The sequence below is a fragment of the Cimex lectularius genome, unplaced genomic scaffold, assembly GCF_000648675.2.
Source record: "Cimex lectularius strain Harlan isolate CLEC.00 unplaced genomic scaffold, Clec_2.1 scaffold72, whole genome shotgun sequence".
Classification (NCBI taxonomy): Eukaryota; Metazoa; Arthropoda; class Insecta; order Hemiptera; family Cimicidae; genus Cimex; species Cimex lectularius.
In genome coordinates this window covers 1,034,505-1,053,950 of record NW_019392678.1, presented here as the reverse complement: position 1 = coordinate 1,053,950, position 19,446 = coordinate 1,034,505, and the positions used below count along the sequence as shown (strand labels likewise).

Below are 19,446 nucleotides of genomic sequence, written 5' to 3'. Positions count from 1 at the left end.
TTTCTCTCTCCCTCCACCTACAATCTCTCTCTCTCTCTCTCTCTCTCTCTCTCTCCCTTTCACAGCATCACTCACTCTCTCTCTCTCTCTCTCTCTCTCTCTCTCTCTCTCTCTCTCACTCTCACTCTCACTCTCACTCTCACTCTCTTGTACTGCCACCATCTCTTTACTATGAGTACAGATATTATAGTATTTGATTATGGAGGTGAGCTAAATAAATTTATTTAATATTTTAATTTACAAAATGTATGACCTAGAATTTGTCACATGACAAACAGTGGTTTTTATTTATCAAATATTTAATACAATAAAATTGAAAAAAATTCCAAAAATTGCATGGAAAATGATATATTTTTTTGTTTAAGCTGTTTATTTACTTTTAATCAACACTTGCATTTATTTCAGTTGCACTATTTTTACATAAATGTTAATAAAGGCTAATTTGAAATGGTAATATTTAAAAAACACTGTATGGTTCATATATATAACAAGGACAAACGTTCTGTGTATGAAATATCCTCACTCCAACCCCCTGGGAGGGTGGTTAATTCAATTGGCGAAACCATCAGGACAATAATTGCATTGGGCAATTATTCAAATTGCAAAGAACAAAACTTGAAGTTTTCTTCAAAATCATATTTCTTGAATGCATTTTAACATTTTTTGTTTTACAAAATAAGTTCTAGTTATGTTGTCAAACTATTTTAAAATAAGTAATTTAAAAATTATTAGGGTACTACGGTGTTTATTTTTATTTTGTTTTGTTTCAGTATGAGCTGAAATTTAATGACTACTCAGCACGGCAAAATCAGGCAGGAGATTAAACACAGGTATTGTACAAAAAGTTGAACAAGAACGCTTTAAATACAGACAATTACTAAATTGAACTTCTTACTCTAATTCCGTCTCAGTTTATAGAAAGGGGACGGGTGTTTGCCATTGTTAGTTAATACACCCTTTTCAATAATGAAATGGGCTTTGGGAGAATGACTACTTTGTCTCAGCATTCATTAGCAACTTTCTTAACGCTGAAGGATAAAATCGCTAACTTCGCTCTAAATTGAATTTTTCTTAAAACCGATTTACAGCCAATTTCATGGTCGAAAGTCAATTTCCAAGCTGGGGCTCGATAAGTTTGCGATAAAAACTTGGACTCTTGGATTGAGAAAGATAAAGAAAAAGGTTTATCCCTTTGTGTACCTTGGTGAATAACTGTTAAATAAGAAAGACTGCGTTGTATCTTCTTTCTCCTTTTTTCCTGTGACTCAACTTTTAATGATCTTTATTAAAAATGTTAACAATTATTGCTTTGGTTGTTGCTACATCACTGCCACAGTTCGGCAGATTTCTCAGAACCAATGTTACAAATTGTCTCCCTTCTGAAATTTTCTTTTCTTTGTTATACTTTTGTGTCATGCAATGTGAACTTACTATTCAGAACTTTATTTCTTTATGATATTTTATTTCTTTTATGTTTATATCATTTTAAAAAATCCATAATATGTTTAACAGACATAATTTACCGTATTAATTATTTCAATTAATCCTACTTTTTATCGAAGGTCTTGGCTGAGATGAAAAGTATAATTAATTATTTTAACTATTTATTATTTTTATGTAAGGTCTTGGTTGAGATGAAAAATTTAGTATCACGGTGAGATTCGAACCCACAGCCTTCGGCTCAAAATCCTGCTGCTCTAATCACTTGAGCTATCATGAAGTCAAGGTGTTTTTTCGGTCTTAAGCAGTTCAAAATTTCTATCTTTAATTATTTAATTTTTTTAGACCTTTTTTTTAATATTGTAAAATAAAATAAACTGATTATTTTTTTTAGCAAATAAATTGTTAGTTTATTGTTTATATTGTGAGTATTTCCTTTGTATTGCTCTATCTTTATTATAAAATATGCTACAGAAAACAAAATACGTCAGATTTGCAGTGATAGCGAGTTATCTTTCTTTGATTTTTTGTTCAACGAGTAATAAATGTTAATGAAACTAGTGTTATAAATGTTCAATGCATAAATAACAAACATTCAACAGTACAAGTAAATGTACCTAATGTTTTATTAACCTGCTGGAGTGTGCAATTTGATTTATGGTGCCAAGGATTACAGTCAAAAATCTTTTATTCCATAAATATTAAAGTAGTTCAGAATAGCATAACATTTTGGAAAGACTATCTGCTTAATTAATTATGAAAAAGTTAATTACATCTCCTTACTCACAAAATAAAACACTGTTGTAATAAAATAACCAAAATCTTGTTAGAAAAAAAAAATAACCAGCCTTTTTGTTTATTTCCCTACCAGATTTTATTTATGATTCAAATTTTTGTTGAAACTATTTGGCAAAAAGCAAAATAATTTGTAACTTATTTTAGGTATTCCCTCAATGATTAATAGACAGTTACACCTATGGTCCAATTCAAGGATGTATTCATTTTTCTAAAATACAAGGTATTGTATAATAAATGTTTAAATAAATGAACAATTAAGAATTAATTCAAAATTTTCAATTTATTAATAAATAAAGTCGAATTGTAATGGCTAATTTTAATGTTTTTGTTATTGGACAAAACTTGATGCTCATAAATAAATTTGCTACACACAGCTTGATGTTAATAATGTCAATTAATTGTTTTTATGGCAAACAGAAGTTAAAGAAAAAATTTGTTTTATTATTTTAATAACAAAGAAAGGATTTTAAATGTTTTATTTGCTGGAATTTTCTTAAATAAATGTTCTTTTCCAGGTCTGCAATGGCGGGGACTGAGGATGAGGGTGAGGGTAAGAGGTACATTGTCACGTGTGAAAGCTCGTGCAGGTGCACTAAGATCATCTCACGGATCTCCTCCATGGCTAAGACTTCTTCCCCTCGCTTGTATTATTATTATAATAGTGGCGCTTGGAATTCTCGCAATATCAGAGGTACATAAGTTCAAGAAGTAATTATTTTTATTGGCAAATTAGGCAATTTTCTTTTCATATGGTCAATAATATGTTGTTCATTTTCTATTTGGGTAATGATTGAAATGTCATATTTGATAGATGTCAATGCTAGGAAAGCAAGGAGCACCGCCACCCGTTATGGGTGGAGGGGGTGCTGCTGCCAGAATTATGCCTGGCCGGGTTCACAAACATTCGTCATCCCAGCAAAAACCGACACCGACTGTAAGTCGAGGGGAAAAAAGAGATGCACGATTTAAAAAAAATGCATGAAAAAAAGCCTGCCTCTTTCTGATCTTTTACCTATTATGAATACAATATTACGTCAAATTTTTTGCAAATATTCTTTCATGTTTTCAGTCGAAAGGGATAGTTTTCAAAATGGAGCCGCTATTGAGAAGAAATGCCTTAAGTGTAGAACTGTGGGCACAGATTGTGCTGAACAGAGTCAGAGGTCGGCTTTTGGCCCGTACAATCGAAAAAGAACAGGACGTAGACAGAGTCGAATTTTGTCAACCATTTCCATTGCCTGATTGTCCCAAAGTTCCTCCAGAAATAAGTAAGTTAACTTTTTTTATCAAATAAATGTTACAAATTACTTTCATTATTATGTTCTTTTCATGATGAAGCATTTGTCAGCAAGGAATAGCCCACCTGATGAGGTATATTACACCGAAACGCGTGTTGAGGGATACTCGAGTATCAAACAGAGAGACATGAATAGTAGTAACTTTACATTGCTTCCAATGATAATCATGAGCTTCCATTAAGAACATTAATGCTTCCAATGATAATCATGAGCTTCCATTTGTTGTTAATTGTATCTGCCTTATTCATGTAATGGATGAGGTATGTGCATTTTACAGCAGATTAATCAGCTGGGAATAGCCCTCCTGACGAGGTGTATTACACCGAAACACGCGTCGTGGGATACCTTGCTGACAATTTCATTAAACAGTCCTACAAATATCTTAAAATTATCTATACGTATCAAGTATATTTTTTAACCTCGTTTCTTATTTTTTAGGTCGTACGGTAAATGTTCAACAATGGCTGCATAATCGCAACAATTCTACAACACCTAAACCATCAGGTCTATTTTCAACAATTGGAGGGACCTGGAGGCCACCTCATTGCACATCGAGGCATTCAATTGCAGTTATAATACCATACAGAAACAGAAAAAACCAACTTGATGTTCTTTTAGACTACCTCCCACCTCTTTTACAAAGGCAACAGGTCAACTATAGAATTTTTGTAGTTGAACAGGTAATTAACTGCCCGTAATAAAACATCTTCAAATAAGTAAGGCATAGATTGTGTATATTTATTGAATTATTCTTGTGTATGCATAAGCAATTTAATTTTTGAATTTCTATTAAAACATGGAAAATTATGCCTTTGTTTTGCAATGCACAATAAGCCTGGTTTCCAATTTTAAATATGCTTATACCAAAAGTCTAGTAATTAATTTTATTATAAATTTGTATCCTGTGGTCTGAAAGAAAGTTGTTGAACTTTTATGAGCAGTTTAATCATACTCATATCATAGATTAAAAAATTGTGTGACAAACTTGCAACAATTTTTTTTGCATAAAATTACATTAGCATACAATATCAAGTTAAATTGTAAAAGAATAAATTGTGAGGTTTTCTCTTTAGGTTTGCAAGGTGATGAAAATGTAGCTTGGCCATTTTCAATCATTTTAGTCTGCCTATCATTGCTGTTTCCTTTTTTCACAGTCATCAGTGGTTAATGTCAATCAGACAGATGAAAACATTAAAGATGGTCAAACCAAAATGATTGGAAATGACCGATCTAAATGTAAAAGTTTATACATCAGTTATGTTGTTCTGGATAATTCTGGATCAGAAATTATTAAACTGCAAGTTCAATAACTTACAGACTGCACTACAAAACTATCTATCCTTTATATCTCTGTGAAAATATGTTTTGGCAAGAATATAAACACAATTTACTTCAAAAATAATTTTTATACTTATATACAATACATTGAATTTTCTATAATAAAGTAATATACTAAATTAATATTTATTTTTTAATATGAACAATAGAAAATGACGATATAAGATTTTATTTATTTTCAGATTGGCAATGATACATACAACAAAGGGATTCTAATGAATGCTGGTTTTCTCACTGCCCTAGAAATGCCTTCTGAAGGTGTAACGTACCACTGTTTTATTTTTCACGACGTCGATTTGCTACTTGAAGACGAACGGAATATGTACACCTGTCCTCAACAGCCGAGACATTTATCTGTGGCTGTTAACGAGCTGGGTTATAAGTTAGTACTCCAGTGTCTTCTTTAATGTTAAATAAAAGGTGATGATGACCTAAAACCATCACAAACAAAACATAAAAGAAAATGAAAGAAAATATTTAAGTTTTGGTGCAATCTGGTATATTTATTTTTCCCCCCCAAAAGGTTTCAAGATTGACTACACTTCTGTCAATATTTTACAAAAATACAGAAAAATAATATTAAAAGATGTTTAAAATATATATATATATATATAAGATCCCTTTCCGATAATCTTTGTTTGTCTATCCTCACTGTGATAATCCATCTGACACATTTCAGCATTTTGCCATCTCAAGTGCTTGGTCTATGCTTTTCCTTTACTTTCTTATTTACTTGATGCCACACACTGAAGATAATGAAATGCCAAAACATGTCTGACAGACAAACCCAAGGATAGACCAAGATAATCGGTATCAAATTACAGGTTTAACACCCTGCAGACTTTCGGGAAGAACTTTCGTGATTTATATTAAAAACAAAATTCAAATTGATTTTTAATTTTTATGTAAAGTGTGGTTGAGATGAAAAATTACTGTCATGAGTGGGATTCAAACCCATGACCTCTGACTGTATATGTGGTTCATCTCAACCACACTTTACATAAAATTATAAATCAATTTAAATCACTGGTTAATTAGGACCAACAAAATACATATGATTTAATAAAATTAAAATCTTAATGAGGGTCATCGGTGGCAAATTTTAATCTCAGCAGCCCTGAATTCAGACCCAGAATAAAACCTGGGGTTGATACAGCTCTACTATTCCAAGCCCCCATATTAAAAATAATAATTAAATCTATAAGTAATAATTTTCATTATTTTCAGATTGCCTTATCGAATACTTGTAGGTGGAGTTTTTGCCATTAGGACAGAACATTTCCTAAGGGTTAATGGATACTCCAATCTTTATTGGGGTTGGGGAGGCGAAGATGATGATATGGGATATAGGTAATAATTTTGATACTATAAATCAGTTTTCAATGACTACATTTTTCCCCTTTTACCGAAGGGTTGAGCATGTAATGTCTTCGATTTCAAGACCACCCGAATGGATTGCAAGGTACACGATGCTAAAGCACGACAAACGAAGACCGCTTTCCCGAAAAGTCAGAATGAAACTACTTCGCACGTCGTGGAGAAGGTACAGGCTAGATGGCTTGAACACTGTCCAATACGGACTGGGCGATGTCATCGAGAAAGATTTGTTCACGCACGTTTTCATCGACGTTGGCCCTCCACCCAACTCGTACAGGATAATTGAAGAAGAGGAAAGTGTGAAGAACACAAAATAAATTGTTATCGACGGCTCAATTAGAATCCCTCCACAAAATTACAAACAGAAAGTTAATAATAGAATCTTACCAGTAAATGGGCGAGATTTAAAAATAAACAAGTAACTCTCATGCTCGTCTAAAATACTCAATTGTTTTGAATTGATGTCACTTTGGATTAGAACATAACAAATTATTTAAAAAACTAGACTACCCTCTAATTCAAAAGACATAAAATGCATTCTAATGTGAATTGTGATTGTCGCAAGTGCCTTTCATTAAGAGTTTTTCGGTGGCTCTCCAACTCGCCTTCTCAGTGCAAAAATATCAGACATCTTTACTTTTATTTTACATTATTTAGTAAAATATTAAAATAAAAGTCCTAAAAATGTGTTGATAAAATTCTATTGTGGATGTAATATAATCTATAGAGATAATATGATTTCAGCAATGTTGAAGCTTTCAAATTAAATGTACAGTTCGTGATTAAACCGTGAAAAAAAAATATTACGTGCCAACAGCAAATTTCAACTATTAATCAGTATCATCACTAGTGTTAGCTAATATAACTATATTTATATACTGTATAAGTCTAGTATTTTAATATGCAAAGTGCCAATTGTAAAAATAACATGTAAAATTGAGTTAATAAAATATATAAAGCCAATTCTACTATTGAATATTTCATTGAGTCAGTGTTGAGAAAGTGGTAAAATAAATTTTAAATGTAATCAACCTACAGGATGAAATTTATAGAAAAGTTATTAAAAGCATGAGCTCAGAAAGTTTTGTGAAAACCCTTTCAAATCTTAAGACTATTTTGTAGCTATCTCGCAAAGTTCTATCTTAAAAATAAATTGACAAAAATGAAAGTGTGGCAATAAAGTAAGTATGGTAATAAAAGAGTATATATAATAAATATGTACATAAATTAGAATCTTTAATCATAAAAAGTTGACATGGATCAAAACTGAGCAAATTTTTTTTTCAAAAAATTTAACCCTGAGGCCTATTCTACATGAGTTCCACCTGCTTCTTATTTTTAATGGTTGCTACGCGTTTGAAATGCATACTAGGTAACATGAGACATATGATAACTACACATCATATGAGTACAGGTTTTCAATGTAGTTAGTTTCAAAATGAACTCTCTTCAGGTAGGATGTGTTATGGGGATTTTATTGTTGAAGCAACTTTAAAAATAAAAATAAAATAATATAAAAAGTTAGAAATGATAAAGAGGTATGTAAATTCACTTTTCATAAATGGTGGTTCTACCCACAGATTGGTGGTTTTACAACAATCCGGATTTCAAGCATTTTAAGAGAGACTGACAAATAGACGACCAATTCATGTCGAGAGACATGTTTGTAACACCTTTAACCTGATGATGAGTTTTTAATGCTTGAAATCCGGATCGTTGTAAAACAACAAATCTGTGGATAGAACCATCATTTACAAAAAGTGAAAAAAAACTGCCATCAAACTTTGCTTTGTCGATTTATGTCATTTCGCCTTCACTTCTCTATTGGAATATTCCTTTGCATAAGCAACTCTACTTTACAAATGAATTTTTTTGATATACTCAATACTCAACTTTTTTCCCACATTCCTTATCCCCATGCACCGATCAAATTCCATGCCTTCCAACACTCCTCTATAACTTCAGCTTTATCATTCAGAATTGCAGGGATAAAGCTATCGAATTTGCTTCCCTGGGAAATACGTTTTGCTCCCTCATTGGCTTGTCAATGGCATCTTGGTTATTAAAAATGACATGAATCCATCTTTTATTTTTTTGTTTCCTTCTGTTTTTTTTCTCATTTTGTTTTTCTTTTGTAATCTGGTTTCATCATTCCATTATAAATTATCTTATAGAATATATAATTGTCTTTATTGTTTTATGTATTTTATTATATGTTTTAGAAACACTCGTATAGATTGAACCTGTTTTTCTATACAAATTCATTGAAACAAAATATGTAAAAAAATTGAAGGGCATTCTAAACATCACATTTTTAGCACTCGTGTAGAATATGCCTGACATATTCAGCCAAGATGCTATCAGAACATTTTCGAAATTGAAATTTTGATCAAAACCATTCAAATTGTAAAGTTCTTATTTCTAATAAAAGTTTTGGATCTGAGAGAATCTTATGTTGCAACGACTACTACATTGAATATAATTTAAAATAAAATAAATAGTCGACATTTGAACCAAGGATATAAGTAGTAGAGGCTAGCGCACATATCAAGTACTGGTGATGAAAAAATGCTGAAACGCATCTGACAGGCCAGGATGATCAGTAATGACCAAAATACAGGCTCATCGCCTCACAGACCACAAGAGGCTCAGGATAAAACAATAAGATTCATATGGAAAGTTGATAGACGGATCTAAATTAGTTCATTTTGTGGATTCAGCTCTTAATAGTCTAATCGCCAATGATTTACTAAACATGAACTACCAATATTGAACTATCAGAAATAAATATGAATCACTTAAAACAAAACAAAAATTTAAAATCATTTTGTAAAACTTTACCTCAGATACACCCTGACAAAATATAAGACAAAAATATAACACTTAATTCACAAACAATCAAGATGATAATTTTAAAAAATTATGACAATTTTGTATATAATTTTCAGTACAAATAAGAAAATAAAACATATTTTAGGATTTTAAAAACTACAGAAATAAATTGAGTAGTAGTTTATTTGCATTTAAGTACAGATACTTATTACATAAATTGAGTATTCTTCCTGAATATTCTATAAAATTTTAAATACTCCTACCACCTTTAACAGTTCGTACAGTTTTAGTTACCTAAAGCTAAAAAAAACTCTTTATCCTATGATATGGCCATTTTGAGGCCTGGAAGATTTACTTTGAGCTTTTTATTTATATTTTTCAAATAAGTACTTATATATTATAGCATCTACACAATGGCAAAATTAACAATAATTAATACACAAATATAATACAGTTGATTAACTCACTATTTGTTCTTTTTTAAGTATTTTTTATAAGCAATAAAACAAAATATTATTTTAACAAAATCAGACTTTAACAGCTTAACTACTGACAAAAAATATTGCTAATAATCACAATGAGCCATTACAAAATAATACAATTATCCTTATATCTGATATAAGTAATAAACGGGGGGCCGCGGTAGCCGAATGGTTAGCGTGAGAGACTCTCGGCTCGTAGACCCCATGGTCGTGGGTTCAATTCCAGCCGTCGCCTCTGGCCTTTTTTTCACGATACCCTTCCCCCCCAAAAACAAATACGCATAACATTGTCATATGCATAGAACATAAAGCCATTTAAAAAAAAAAAAAAAAAGTTATAAACAGTAACCATAGCCCAGTCAAAAATTTATTAATTATATTTATTGTCGATTTCATTTTAAACTTTATTATCCTTGATTGACATGATTACGATTAGAATAAATATTGGTCGCAGAATATGATTAATGAAATGTTACACTAAGTAAGCTCTAGCCGGAAACTTTGAATACTGGAAATTCTTTTTTTCTGAAAATCACAACCCTCACTGCCAAGTTTTCGATACTCGTACTTACTCGTACCTCCGTACCGAGTATACTCGTGAACCTTTTTTAATCAACAGTTCTATGCTTTCTCAACAAGAGAAAAAACAGCAAGTGGTAATTATATAATTTTCAATTAGAACAACATTAAAAATTGAAATAATTATCACAATCGAACTTAAAAGGTTGAAAGAGATGAAATTTGTTTAAGTCCGTAAAGTCTCACTTTATAAACTAGATATAAATTATAATTAATCATAATAAGTAATCATGGTAACTAGAATTTGTCTTTTATAAAATTAACATTGTATAAATTAAAAAATAAATAAATAAAAAATACTATCAAGGTGCCATACCAATGAATAAACTTGTGAATTAGTTTATTTTTGATTAAACAAAACAGACTTTCTGCTAGTATGATATATCTAAAAAAAAAAAAAAAAAAAAAAAAAAAATCGAAATGGCTATTCTCTACCTAAAGGAAAGGAATTAGGAGGCTGATAGGTATTCTGACGGGCCACTGCCCACTGAGAAGACACCTCTCGGTAATGGATATTCTACCAGATCCCATTTGCTGTTTTTGCCAAATAAAAGAAGAAACGGCAAGGCACTACCTCACGAGTGTGATAGGCATGCTAGGTCCAGATTTGAAATCTTTGAAGAGAGGACATCACCAAATCAATCCCTGAGATTAAATGGTCCAAAATCTTGGGGTTTGTGAACAAGTCCAAGAGATTTATGCAGGACACGTGAGCTGACCAAGTCCCGGATCTTTTAGGGATGTATATATATAAGCACACATTCAGCCAGTACAGATATTTCTTTATATGTATATGTATGCATAATATAAAAACTGGTAGGTATTCAAAAAAGTTAGAATAAAAAAATTGACTAGGGTGACAAGAGTACAAATGCCGATTTATGATATTTTAACGATTTAATGACAGTGATATGATTTTCCCGATTTTCTTTTAAAATGCCACGTTTGGAAATGATGATATGTAAGAGTTCGAAGCTATTTGTTAAAAGATATTTTTCATTTCCCAATTCTCAAGCGCTAAAAGCCTAACAGTAGCAAGGAAGTACACGAGCCCATATAATTTGACGTATTTTTAAATCTATTTACTTATCCTTCCATGTCAGTATCTCATCCAGGATCGCTTCCAAGTATGGATTTCCTCCAAGCAAAGTTATTTCTTTTCTTGCCTCTTGGTCTAGAGATGCCAGAACTTCTCTCGTGTGGTTGAAAGAACCGAATTTCTCCAATAAAGAAATGCAATATCGTTTCACTTCTACGTCGTGCGTTCTTTGACGGAGTATATCTGAACGTTATGATTTAAGGAAACTTATTAATCTTAAATACTCATCATTGTCAAAATAAAATTATTTTTAAATTATCATTAAATAAAATAAGCTTAAAATAAAAGTATAGAAAAATAAGGATACTAAAAACTTGTTTGTCTTCAGGCTTTGTATGAATAGCATGAATTATAGGGAAACTGAATTTTCCTTCTGTCAAGTCTTCACAGAAACTTTTATTTTCTGAATACTGAAACAAAACAGGATTAAAGTTGATATAATTAATGACAATTTTTACAGGCTTACTTCCTGTGAGCACAGGTTGCAGTAGTCATCCCTTATTTGGAAATATAGGCCAAAAATGCCAGCGAGCTTTGTAAAATCCGCTTTGTTGTCGCTGAACAGTTGCATGAGACGAACAGCCAACATGAAAAGCCCTCCAGTCTCTAAGTAGGAATTAAATTTAAATTGAATTTTAAAAAGTTTGAAGACAGAATCCATCAAGAACACTACTCACTTTTCATTGTCATAATTTTATATTCATCTTCTGAAGGGCATATAAAATTGTCCCTCCAGTATATTTCCATCCCTTGTCCCCGGTGCAATTCTAGTAACTGTTCAGTGTAAACAGCAGTCGCCTGAACAAAAAAAAAATTAAAATAGAAAATTCTGAATAAATGATATTTACAGATTAAAAATAAAACAAATTCAACTAACTTCAGGATGTCCAAGGGCTAGGACTTTTTCCAAAGCTAAGAAAAAAACATAATTCGCTGTATTTATTGTACTTGCGACCCCATATATGCTGTGAGCAACAGGTATCCCTCTTCGGAGAATTGAATTGTCTTGAATATCATCAATTCTAAAAAAATTATTATTAAAAATGAGACAATCATTCAAAAATTTAGTTGTAGCATACAGTAAACTAGCGTTGTGAAGCATTTGTACAATATCACCAACACACTGCAATTTTTCAGCTGGAATATCTAGCCAGAAATTAAACGCATGTGCTAATTTTGCTCTTATTTGTTTACCCGGAACTTGGAGTATGTATGAAAATGGCTGGAGTAATTTCTGAAATTAGACAAAACAATAAGAAATTTAATGGTTTAATGGTGGGTGAATTTAAAGAACAAACATTTAAATTAAACATATAGCAAAGAGTTGCTATTGATTAAACAAAGTATCTGCAAATTATATAGACCAGTACTTGAAATCCAGAACCGCAAAATTAAACAAACAAAATTAAACAAAAATTAATAGTGCATGAGTGAAAATGAAATATATTAAAATGTTCAACCTTGAAATCCCACCGTAATAAATTTCTAATACGTAAAATAAATAAACTTTTTGAATTATGCTCAAAAACACAAAAATGGCAAAAAGCTGAAGACGATTATAATATTAAACAAATACATATCCCAAAAGAAGAACAAGTAAAGAAAAACCTCAAAAACGAGAAGCTTGAATTAAATAATTACTATAAAAATTAGTACCATAGGACAAACATTTTCAAAGGAAATAAATTGTCATTCTCATATAGACATTATCATTCATTCATATATAAAAATCTTATTTATTTTTTTATATATTACATATGAAAAAATTAATTTAAAAATGTGTATCATTAATTAATTATACATACATTAATTATAATGAAATATATTACAATGTTCAACCTTGAAATCCTACCATAATAAATTTCTAATTAATTAATTCTTTTTTAAAGTAAAGTGGTCTGTTTTATTGTTTTATACTTATAACAGAAAATATTATTAAGAAACAATCTTCTCTCAAACACAGTTTATAATTTAGATTGACCAAAATTGTAAAGAAAAATGGATGTCATAGAAACTATCAATTTATATGTACTTAATTATTTAGTTAGAGTTAATTGGTTTGCTATTGTTTTTAGAAGGGTTGGTTCAATCAACTAATTAATTTAAATAATCATTCCAGCGGACCAAGTTGGTCAAGATTGCATTTCTAATATGATTCTCGTATTTTTACATACGGCCATTTGTTCCACAATATTGCTGGTGTCCTTGTAAAATTTGGTCAGATAATAATAGAAAATTTCTACTTAACTAGTCCAATGTCTTATCTGCAACACTCGTACAGATAGCTAAGGCCTTCTTGTGTGACAAGAATTACAATGTTCAACGCATATTACCATTTTATTTTTTATTTTTTATTTTTATTTATTTTTTTGAGGGGGTTATAAACATAAATTTGAAACACTTGAACATAATATTTGTTTAATCCTTTTTTAAAAAATTATCTTTTTAAAAAAGGATTGAACTTTTAGAACTCACTCCATCATTCACCATTTCTACTATTTGTTTTATTGCATTGGAACATTCACTGAAATTCGGATAAGACAGTCTCTTGTATATTGTATGTAAATTTGACCAAAATGACTTGCTGCATTTTTATTAACTTAATGATATACATATTTATTCCTAGATTTTTTTTTAATATTTGCTCAGTTGGAAATGACTGAAATGCATATTCATCACCTTGCAGACTTCAGGCTTAAACATTTTAACTTGCTTAAACTAAATAAGACAGATTGAGAACTGCAATGCAAAGAAACTCAAGTTTGGTCACTTCTACTCATACAGACAGACCAAATCAGCGACGGTAATCGATCAAGAATCATCATCATGTCAAAACTATATTTGTTTTCATCACATAGAAGAACTCACAAAATTTATTGTTAAATTTCATTTACATTGTTAACAATAGATCGCTAAGACAGATTTTACTGAAGTTTGATCATCATGGTTTTTGCTCAGTTGGAAATGACTAGAAGGCATTGCCTTGCAGATGTAAAAATGTTACCTCTGTATAAAGCAAATAATCTAGACTCTGCTTGAGCCCTGTATCTAGAAGAGTCAAAAACAACACTATACTATTCAACTGCCCTGCAATAGCTAACAAGGCTATAGAACTTGGGAAAACTGTATTTGAACCACCAAAATTTGACACCATGCCCCAGACTAGAATTACATCCTTCATAAAAGGAACAAATATCTTCTCAGAACCTATCAGAAGAGATCAGTACACTAGATGAAAGTTTAAATGCTAAAGTAACAAATCCGTACAACTCTATATGGAAGTAAAATTAAAGTTTCATCACCTCGCAGATCTCAATACAAAAAATTATAATAAACTGGGTGTTTTATAATTGATATAGTAATATCAATGCCAAATCGGCAGAAAAGCTATCGTGTATCAAGAGCACTGCTGACAGATGGCCCTCGGAGGGGCACTTGGAGGACCTGACTCATAGAAGAGGGTAATATTCACCTGACTGAAGAAGATGCAAGGTTGGGACCAGGACACTTAATTATGGGCCAAAGCTTACATATACGTCAAGGGTGCAATTCCTCAGCTCAATACATTCCGCACATAGGAATGCCTTCCGATGTGAGAATTGTGCTTGAGTGCGGCAGCAGGTATTTGAATCCTCTGTTCTGATTCTTGGTTAAAACAGAGTTGTTTTACTGTATGGTGTCCCTTTGAGTTTGAGAATTAATGTATTTATTAGCATTGATGTGTTAGTAATTATTAAATGTAAAGGATGATGGAGGAATATCGCAGTACTCCAATACCCTGAGTGAATGGTATGTAAATTGGAAAGAACGTATTCAATAGTGAAAGTATAAATGGGAGACCCTTTACCCCTTTGGGGGCTGAAATGACCTAGCTGTTGATAGGCCATAGAGCCCTCGGTGTTCCTGGATGGATAAGACAGAGATCTGACTCCGGACTGCCAATGATGATTCTTAAGGCCTGCTGGTAATTTATTGTAAATTACAAATGCTGGAATTCCGCTGGACTGCGAAAAGTGATAGGTTCAACTCTGTACATACGTATGTGTACATGCATGTGCATATTTGAGCTTATGCAAAACAGTAATCAGTACTGAAATAATCAATGTTTTTGTATTGATCAGCCTTTTTTCTTCATTACATCATATCCATATTTAAAACAATTCCATGATTGACTGACAGACAATGCTCAGACCAAACCGTTGGATTAAACGGCTGAAATTTTGACAATGCATTCTTATAATGCCATGGATAGCCATTAAGAAAGGATTTTTTTTTTTTTTAATTCCATCCCTGTCATATTTAAGGCACAGTTCCGTGACTGACTGACAACGCTCAGACCAAACCGTTGGATCTAAAAGGCTGAAATTTCAACAGAGCATTCCTATAATTACATGGATAGCCGCAAAGAAAGAAATTTTTTAAATTCCATCTCTAAGGGGATCATATTTTACAATGTGCGGTGTTTAGTGACCGTTAGTTAATGATTATTTGGATATCGTGAGATGCAGTCTGGTGTGATGTAGGTTTTAGAAACACATTTTCTTTATCGTGCCAACGTTTCGATCTTTAATGAGATCATCTTCAGGGCAAAAAAGTGTTTGTTTTCTGTGTAGATGTGTCATTATTGTGTGTTGTGCTGAAAGTGTACTTTGAGCCCTGAAGATGATCTCAATAAAAATCGAAACGTTGGCACGATAAAGAAAATGTTTTTCTAAATCCTACATCGCACCAAACTGCATCTGACGATCTACAAATATTTTACAATTTTTTACCACGCAGACCAAAGTGAACTGATGAAGAGAAGAATATGAGAAATGAGACATTATCTAGAAAGCCATACTAGGACTCTGAATTACTGTGACATAAGTAATGATATGGTTCTTAATACACATAATGTTCAGCTAGGAAATATCATAATTGCTAAAAGTTTAATAAACAATTATTATAAGCGTTTAAATACATGTAGATTCTGCCATGCATTTGTAAATTAATTATTCTTTTATAATAATAATTAAAACGAAACAACTGACAGACTTCATCGAACGAGCGACGCAGGTTCTAGGTACTAGCCAGCAATTGGAAAGTGTTAAGGTCAAACATGATTTTTCATGTTTTCCAACTGTTTCCAATCAAGAGTTCAGGTTAAATCATTTTATTTACCTTTTCTAGTTCTTGGTCCTTGTTTTTACTCTGAGAACTCAGATTATTCAAATCATCCATCTTTATGATCTAAATCCGTTTATATGATTATACACAGACGAAAAATTGGTAGATTGATCAGCACGAGGAGAGTAGAGCCAGTAGGAAAGTCATTGAGGAACTAATGTAATATTGATTTGAGAGTTTCTCTACACTAAACAAGAGAAACGATGAGAGCGCAAGTCCTGATCTAACCCTCTACCAGAACTGAAAATCGAAAATTTTCATCGACCTGAAATACAAATCTGGATAGAGAAAATTGGTCATATTCGACCTATGAAGTGGCGAAGGACTGGTCAAAGGATGGGTTGTATCGTCGAAGCGATTTCCTGTCTGGGTCGGACGAGATATTACCCTGTTTATTGATTTGTGGGTGGAAAAAAACTTCCCAGAAACTTGAGATTAAAACCTCAACAAAGGGAAGCTAGTGTAAATACATGCTTTTAACAGAGGGTCGTCTCGGTTGAAATCGAGACCAGTGGGTTTGCATCACACTGTGATGCAAGGGTCTGTTGGTGAGGTCATTGGTAGTCCTTCGGACAGTAGCTCGTATCTTAAACCAAAGAAATGTTGAATATGAGGAAATACGATATTGCAAATAAATAATCAATTCCCAGTTATATTTGCACCTCAAATTTGGAATACTGGAAAAGTACTGTACCAAGACACACTGATGAACACAATTAACCCACCACCCTTAAATTTTAATATATTTAGGGTTATTCATATTTTGCATACCAAAAATAGGGTTGATTGTACAAAAAAAAAGAGAGAGAGAAGAAGAAAAAATAGAACATTAAAAAACAAACGATTTTTTTCAAGGCTTGTAGTACTTTTGTGGTCGAACTCCAATATTACAGGTTGAATGTCAATAAAGCCTTTAGTTCCAACTGTTTATTAGTTTATTCACAAAAGTTTTTAACTTATATTGTAAGCATATTCAGCCCTTATAATAAATAGAGTGACAAATATATAAATTTTGAAAAATCTGTGTACTTATGTGAACATGATCTTGTACTTTACATCTAATGAATTGAATGAAAAAATTACATTTCATGAAAATTAAACTAGCTAACATGAGGATGTACTCTGTTTTTTGTTATTATATACAAAGCAAATCCTCGTGTTAACTGGTTATTTTATTTTATTTTCATTAAATTTAATTATTTCACTCAATTTGTTAGATGTAAAGTATAAGATCATGTTAACATTACACAGATTTTTCAAAATTTATATATTTGTTACTCTATTTATTTATGTACGGGATGCTTATAATATAAGTGAAAAACTTTCCCGAATAAACTAATAAATATTTGGAATTAAAGGCTTTATTGATATTCGATCTATGATGGTGGAGTTCTACCATAAAAGGTACAAAGGTACAACAAACCTTGAAAAATTTTTTGTTTTAATTTTTTTTTTAGTATTAGTATTTAGTATTAGTAGTAAACATTTTCTTTAGATATGTCTTATTTTTACAACCAAACCTATTTTTGCTATGTAAAATATGAATAAAGTTTAATGGTGGTGTGTTTATTTTGACCATCAGTCTATAATTAAGGAAGAGAAAAAATTTTTTTCATCATATATTCTGCCAGTTTCCTATGAGTGCAGATCTCTTTCTTCGATAAAACTTTATTTATGTACTCAATGTGTGTCCTGAAAATCTCAATAAAACAGCTTTTTTATAAAGAATTTTTTTTTATGTTTTCCATTTCTCTATCCCTCCTAAATCCCCACATTTAGCTTTCATAGCACATGAGAGCACACAAAATTGAATTGAACAACATGATCTTAGATGACACTATCATTATGACACTTTATGCTATCATTCCTAATAAATACATTCCGTTATATTAGTCATATTTGCATGCTGTTAGTTTTTCTTTGAAATATTTCACAAGTGAAAATTGACAGTTGACAATATGCATTAACAATTTCAACATTCTCTCCTGCTTATTCGGAAATCGTGAGATGGGGTCTGGTGAGATGTAAGTTTCAGAAAAACATTTTCTTTATCATGCCAATGTTTTGATATTTATTGAGATCACCTTCAGGCCTGGGATTTACAAACATTGTTTAAATTTAACAAATACATGTAGGATGTGGAAAAAAGTGAATTTATACAATGCAAAAAATATTTTTTATATTCAATCAAAGTATTTCGCAGAAAACAAACACTGAGTGAGTAGAAATACTTTGATTGAATATAAAAAATATTTTTTGCATTGTATAAATTCACTTTTTTCCACAACCTACATGTATTTGTTAAATTTAAACAATGTTTGCAAATCCCAGGCCCTGAAGATGATATTAATAAAAATCGAAACGTTGGCACGATAAAGAAATTTTTTTTCTGAAACCTACATTACACCAGACCGCATCTCACGATTTCTGAATAATCATCGACTAATGGTCACTAATCACCACACATCTCTCCTGCATATGACCAACACTCGCTCTAGCCAATTTCGTCCTCCACTTATTTTGGATTTAGACAAATTAATAACTAAATACCACAAGTCACAATAACCATTTAACTTGTGTTGTCTTACTTTGTAGAAATTTTGGGTTGTTTGCTAAAATGACTGTCATCCGCATACATGAGAACCCCTATGTTTAATTTGTCTATGTGAATTCCCTCACGTGTACAATCATGCAAATCATTAGAAAAAGTGAGAATAGAAGAAAATAGACAGCCTTGTTTAAGATCGGTAAAATATATTATTATTATTATTATTCTGAATGTGTAGTGTGTCAGGACCGTAGACTAGTACTTTTATGTCGTCATATTTGATGGCATATTGAAGGCTAGTCTAATAAACTAGAATGATTTTTATATTTGATTGAAATTAAATATAATTAAAAGGGAAAAGTTAATTGTGGGAAAAAATATATTTTCCTGTTTTTTTCCTAGTTTCTTTTAGATGTATAGAACCATATTAAACATCCATTGATATGACATTTGTGACATGTGTGTAACAAATGATTTATTTCAACTTTA

General features: G+C 31.4%; 2 protein-coding genes across 7 annotated transcripts in view; one reads left to right on the top strand and one right to left on the bottom strand.

The window, feature by feature from the left end:
- Positions 1-7,210, top strand: part of LOC106667087 (beta-1,4-galactosyltransferase 4-like) — a 42,686-nt gene extending 35,476 nt beyond the window's left edge. For 2 of the 6 annotated variants that reach the window (XM_024225533.1, XM_014394779.2), the window contains exons 2-9: positions 771-830; positions 2,754-2,929; positions 3,050-3,172; positions 3,308-3,506; positions 3,975-4,216; positions 5,057-5,256; positions 6,102-6,224; positions 6,286-6,603. In XM_024225533.1, coding sequence (XP_024081301.1) covers positions 2,777-2,929; positions 3,050-3,172; positions 3,308-3,506; positions 3,975-4,216; positions 5,057-5,256; positions 6,102-6,224; positions 6,286-6,568 — 1,323 coding nt within the window. In that variant the 5' untranslated portion in view covers positions 771-830; positions 2,754-2,776 and the 3' untranslated portion in view covers positions 6,569-6,603. Of the gene's footprint in view, positions 1-770; positions 831-2,382; positions 2,459-2,753; positions 2,930-3,049; positions 3,173-3,307; positions 3,507-3,974; positions 4,217-5,056; positions 5,257-6,101; positions 6,225-6,285 lie in introns of all 6 variants that reach the window. The other 4 variants (XM_014394778.2, XM_024225532.1, XM_014394780.2 and 1 more) reach the window with 4 other exon arrangements.
- Positions 5,184-16,868, bottom strand: LOC106667088 (geranylgeranyl pyrophosphate synthase). Its single transcript, XM_024225534.1, has 9 exons — positions 16,717-16,868; positions 16,404-16,649; positions 12,323-12,477; positions 12,121-12,265; positions 11,921-12,041; positions 11,710-11,849; positions 11,551-11,653; positions 11,231-11,426; positions 5,184-5,305 (listed from the first exon to the last, which is right to left on the bottom strand). The coding sequence occupies exons 2-9, from the start codon at positions 16,461-16,463 to the stop codon at positions 5,284-5,286; spliced, it is 942 nt and encodes a 313-aa protein (XP_024081302.1). The 5' UTR covers positions 16,464-16,649; positions 16,717-16,868; the 3' UTR covers positions 5,184-5,283.
- Positions 16,869-19,446: the final 2,578 nt, after the last annotated feature.

Bases quoted from the DNA above. Each gene is read 5' to 3' on its own strand.
- LOC106667088 (XM_024225534.1), bottom strand. From the start codon at position 16,463: ATGGATGATTTGAATAATCTGAGTTCTCAGAGTAAAAACAAGGACCAA. The intron at 11,427-11,550 runs GTATCCTTATTT...CATAACGTTCAG, and splicing joins TGAAGACAAACAAGTTTTTA to ATATACTCCGTCAAAGAACG. The intron at 5,306-11,230 runs GTAAATAGATTT...TGATGGTTTTAG, and splicing joins ATACTGACATGGAAGGATAA to GTCATCATCACCTTTTATTT.